This window comes from Artibeus jamaicensis, unplaced genomic scaffold (assembly GCF_021234435.1).
Source record: "Artibeus jamaicensis isolate MK-2021 breed Jamaican fruit bat unplaced genomic scaffold, CSHL_Jam_final scaffold_1031, whole genome shotgun sequence".
Classification (NCBI taxonomy): domain Eukaryota; kingdom Metazoa; phylum Chordata; class Mammalia; order Chiroptera; family Phyllostomidae; genus Artibeus; species Artibeus jamaicensis.
Genome location: NW_026522026.1, coordinates 4,793,949 through 4,799,320, shown reverse-complemented (window position 1 = coordinate 4,799,320; position 5,372 = coordinate 4,793,949). Strand labels below are relative to the sequence as shown.

The window sequence follows — 5,372 nt, the reverse complement described above, 5'->3', positions numbered from 1 at the left end:
AGGCTATTCACTTATTCTAATGATATTATGAGTGGCCGAAACATTTCTGGGACTCTGAAACTTGCCAGTCCCACATCTTTCAGCTCCCCATCCTTCACCTTCCCCAAGAAGACCAACCCTATCAATATAGTGTATTTGATTAAAGGACAATGCCTGGTTAAAGTGCTGTTTCCAAAAATTAGATTTATCTACAAAAGACTTTTAAAAATGCTATTACAGAGGAATTTTTTAAAACTGCTTAGAGAAATTTAAAAAAATTACTTGGTGATTGCTGAGGGGAGGGGTATAAGGGGACTAAATGATAATGGGAAAAATACAGATTAAATAAAAAAATAAAGTTAGTAAAAAAATTACTTAGCCTCTGACAATAATTACAGAAGTTTAAAATAAATGTTGAGAAAAAAACATCGCAGGTGGAATAAATGGATGGCAACCCCTGTATAACCTAACACAATTACCTAACCTCTAAGATTATTTTCTTATATATGAAATGAAGATAACGTCTTACAGGGTTATGATGGGGATAAAATGAGAAAGTGAACGACAACTCTGAAACCCATGAAGTGAATAAATGTAAGATATTCCTAGTAATGTCTTACTGCTGCAAAGTAAGATGAACGCAAAACAATATTAAAACATATTAAAAAAACAAACATATTCATTTAGAAACTATATGTAAAGGTTTGACTTGAGGAGTAAGTTGATATTTTTATTTTGCAGGAGGTTAAAGATGAGAATCAAAGATCAACTTTTTAAAATTATTTCTACATGCAATGAAGTTCTTTTTTCATGCCAGTAACATAATTTTATTTTTTAAACATTTTTATTGTTGTTCAAATACAGTTTTCTGCCTTATCCCCTCCTGCCTCCCCACCACCCCAGCTCTTCTCACCTCCTTCCCCTACAATGAAGTTCTGATTTTCAAGAAATAGTTGATGATTTGGAAAGTGAAACTTAACTCCTTCTTATCAAAAAGAAAAAGAAAGAGGGGGGAAATTCCAAAACTCACTCGCAATAAAAATAAATAATACCTTCAATTCTGCAGCATGGGACTTCCCCAAGGAATAGACAGCAGGATTTGCTGAGTCCACTGTAATGTTATCCAATCAGAGTGAGAGAGGAAGTGTCCTTACCAATAAATACTGCATCCTAGCCCCACGCTTTCTCAGGCATTCCTCAACTGCTTTGACATTCTGAACCTACTGCAGAGGAACCTCCAGTCACAGCACCATGAACCAAAGTGCTCTTCTTATTTTCTGCCTTATCCTTCTGACTCTGAGTGGAGCTCAAGGTAAGGAACATCAAGGGATATTTAATTTGCAAGGTCAGAAATAGGACTGGGTATAAATTCTACAAATACAGAAATAGGGTATTTGCAAAAGTTTTGCAGCCTGCCTATGAATGAATGGTAAGTGAGCAGAAACTCCCTCTCATCACAGAGTTTATAGTGAGAGAAACAAGTGGAATAAATGAGAGGAGGAGGAGGGAGGAGCAGAAGAGGAAAGGGAAAAGGGAGGATAGATAGAAAATTTGAAGGAAGGAGAAGAGAAGATGACACAGATACCTCCTTAGTTAGCTTAATTAACCATATGAGATGTGCCCAAGGGTATGATCTTAAAATCAACAAGTTGCAATTACATCCTTTCAGGTAATCAACTAAATAATCATTAGAACTGTTTTATTATGGAATCATCAGATTATGTGATAATGGGGATGAAGGATCTGCTAAGCACCACTAATCCATATTACATGCCTAAAATGAAGGCTGAACTAACCTTCCCTGCTGTACCTGTCTCTTTTTTTGCAGGAATACCTCACTCTAGAACTATACGCTGTACCTGCATCAGTATTAGTGATAAATCTGTAAATCCAAGTTCCTTAGAAAAACTTGAAATGATTCCTGCAAGTCAATCTTGTCCACGTGTTGAGATCATGTGAGTAGAATACCATCTGCTGATTCTCTCCCTGACTGTAATCATATAAAAATATTTATTGATCACAAAAGATCTTAAAGTATTTGTGATGATTCTAAGACTTCTGTATAGTAAGTATAGCAAAGGGAAACACATAGAGAGAAACTTAAGTGTCTGACTTAAAAACTGTATATACCATCAGTTTATTGGCCCAACATTATTTTAAATGTTTTCATTCCTATTTACTTCTATAGAGCCACAGTGAAAAATGGGGAAAAAAGATGTCTGAATCCAGAGTCCAAGATCGTCAAGAACATACTGAAAGCACTTAGCAAGCAAAGGTAGGTTTGCTATTGCTTGCAGAAAAACTGTTCTTTAAGAAATGTAAATTAGAAATATTGCATTGAGCTTTCCTGCGAGATCCTTGGCTTAAAAGAGTGTTACCGCCATGCCCTCTCCTCTATCTCCAGTTATTTATAAACGAGAGTGCCATCTCTGTGGTATTGGAAGTTACTCTGACTACAGGTCTAAAAGTGTCAGTAAGTCACTTCATCCCTGAGGCAGAGCTACAACTATTTGAGTAAAGCTGCCAAACTTGCCCCAAGCTTTCCCTGGCTCCCTGGCAGTAAAAGCAGCACCTGTAATCCACAGTGATTGGGTTGAAGCAGGAAAGCTCACCCCACACTTTACCTGAGGATTTGGGGTTATCTATGAAATCAGTAAATTTCAAGTAGAGTCCAGACTGAAGCCCTAGTTAAGTGTTTCACACTTTTACATCTTCTTTCTCTTCTTACAGATTGAAAAACTCTTCAACCCAGAGCAAAGCATAATCACTGCACTGCTGATGAAGATGGACCATCATTTCCTTACAAACAGTATTTGTCAACCCAAATGGTCTCTGGATTGCAGTTCTCCTGAAAGGTGACTAACCACAGTCACCAAATTAGCTGCTATTACTCCTGCAGGGAAGTGGATGGCTCACCATCCTGAGAGGTTCAGTAGTAACTCAGCCTTGGTACTATACTTACTATAAGCTATGCTCAGGTGCTAGAGTCTTAGTGAACCTGCCAAGACCTAGCACTGCTTTCCTCACCTTTCCTACCTTCTGAAGCTTATTAGGAGATCTTTTTACTTCTGGACTTACCAGAGTTTTTAAAATCTCAAATAACTAAATGGAATGCAATCAAAATAATACAATCTGCTTTTAAAAGACAGATCTTTACTCCATGGGCTTCTGGGGCCATCCTCTCCAGGGGCTCAGATTCTTCTAGTGGTCATATTACATATATTAAAAATATGCAGAAGCTAGAAATGTATGAAAATAGTATTATTTAATGAAAGACTATACAAAGTAGAATTCTTAGATGTATATGTTTCTTACATTGTTTTCAGTGTTTATGAAATAACTTGTGTAATTAAGTACCACACATGAATGAGCATTGGAAGAAATTTTAAAATATAGATATTTTATTTTCATGTTTTGTAAGAAAAATATGCTGGATGTTTTTCAAAATAAAAATGGTGTGCTCTTCTGGAAATATTAAGAAAGATTATTTAACTGTTGAGAAGCCAAGAAGGTAATAAAGTAATTACAACTATGATGAAGTTTCTGGTGGCTCATTTGACTGGGATATTTATTTCATAAGAAGCTTAAATTGGAGAATTCATAGCCTAGAGAAGCAGGGATGGGTAAAGGACAAATAAGTTCAGAAATCACATTCCTTTTAACTGTACTCTCCTGAAAGGCCCATCATACAAGATTCCTTCAGGACCACTGTGGCATGCATGACTGATGTGTCCTGAGCTTCAGACCCTTACAGCCAACTTTCTATGAGACATCTCCACCTGGATGTCCCATAGGAACATCAAACTCCAAAATATCTTAAACCAATCCCCCTCTCTCCCACATCTATTTCTCCTCCTCTATTGTATGTCCTACTTTAATGGCACTATTATCCACTCTTGCCCAAGCCAGACACCTGGGAATAATTACTATACTCCTTCTTCTCCCTCACCTCACATATCCAATTAGTCAATAGGAAGATATTTAAAAATGCATTTAGTTGGCAAATTATTAGTATCAAGGATATATTTTTAAAACCCTTATGAATAAAAAAGGAAAATGTATACAAGTACTTGACAGAAGAAAAACAGAAGTGAATAGGAATTTCACGGAAGGGAAAAAGCATACAACCTTAGCATATGAAAAGATCACACCTCATTAGAAATTAGGGACATATCCATTCAAATCAATAGGGGATATCATTTCACACCACCAGACTGGCGAAATTTTTTCAGTTGAATAATACTAAGTGTGAGGAAGGACTCAGAGCAGTGAAGAATGCCTCTCACTGCTGGTGAAAGAGAAAATAGCTATGACTACTTTGGAAAACAGTTTGGTATTACCTTATAAAATTTAACATGAACACACCCTGTGTCCTAGCAATTCTACTACATAGATACCATAAATAAATTCTTGTATAAGACATATATGAAAGAGTGTTACAGCAGCACTGTTTATAACAGCAAACTCTTGACACAAGCCAAATGTCCATAAATAGAACAAGTAAATTAGAGTATGTTAATTCAATATAATATTATACAGCAGTGGAAATAAATGAAGTACTACTACATATATCAACATGGATGAATCTCAAAAATCATCTTGTACAAAAAAAACTATATCACAGAAAAGTACATGTGCTATGACTCCATTTACTATAAAGTTTTAAAACCGGCAAACTTTACATTGCATTGTGGAGTTAAGATATATATATGATAAAAACAAACAAAAAGCAAAAAAGAAAATGATTTCCATAAAATCCAGTATGGTGACTACATCAAGTGGGAAGGAAATTCAATCAGAGAGGGGCACGTAACAGGCTTCTGGACTATGATAAAGTTCTATTTTTGACCTAGGTAGTGGGTATGTGAGAATTTGTTCTTTAATCTGTACCTACACATTTTAATTTTTAACTCATGTTCTATTTTACATTAAAAAGGCAAACAAACTAACAAAGAAACAAAAAAACTCTTGAATATTACCAACTGTGAAGTGTATTCACAATATCAAGCAACACTGTATAGCAAAATGGAGGAATAAGAGAGCTATCACTGGAGGTGTAATGTATAACATGGTGACTAAATAATGCTGAACTGCATATTTAAAAGTTCCTGAGAAAGTAGATCTTAAAAATTCTCATCACAAGGAAGAAAACTTGTAACTATGCATGGTGACAGAAGCTAACTGGACTTACTGTGGTGATCATTTCACAATACATACAAATATCAAATCATTATACTGTACAACTAAAACTAATATTATGTTGCATATTAATTATATCTCAGGGGAGGAGGGAACCAGAAGAAAATCTAATGTGTAATATCAGAAAGAGAAAAAAGAAAGCAGAGAGTGCAATCACCTTCTGGTATATGACGAATAAATGCAGAGTACGACCA

The 5,372-nt window shown here is 35.6% G+C and overlaps 1 protein-coding gene across 1 annotated transcript; it reads left to right on the top strand.

Moving 5' to 3' along the window:
- Positions 1-1,178: 1,178 nt before the first annotated feature.
- CXCL10 (C-X-C motif chemokine ligand 10) lies at positions 1,179-3,502 on the top strand. Its single transcript, XM_037150232.2, has 4 exons — positions 1,179-1,291; positions 1,808-1,934; positions 2,168-2,254; positions 2,710-3,502. Exons 1-4 carry the CDS (start codon positions 1,231-1,233, stop codon positions 2,741-2,743), a joined length of 309 nt encoding a protein of 102 aa, XP_037006127.1. The 5' UTR covers positions 1,179-1,230; the 3' UTR covers positions 2,744-3,502.
- The last annotated feature ends 1,870 nt before the right edge of the window (positions 3,503-5,372 follow it).

Excerpts from the sequence above, each read along its gene's own strand:
- CXCL10 (XM_037150232.2), top strand. The coding sequence starts at position 1,231 with ATGAACCAAAGTGCTCTTCTTATTTTCTGCCTTATCCTTCTGACTCTG. Across the intron at positions 1,292-1,807 it reads GACTCTGAGTGGAGCTCAAG|GAATACCTCACTCTAGAACT; the intron begins GTAAGGAACATC and ends CTTTTTTTGCAG. Across the intron at positions 2,255-2,709 it reads AAAGCACTTAGCAAGCAAAG|ATTGAAAAACTCTTCAACCC; the intron begins GTAGGTTTGCTA and ends CTCTTCTTACAG.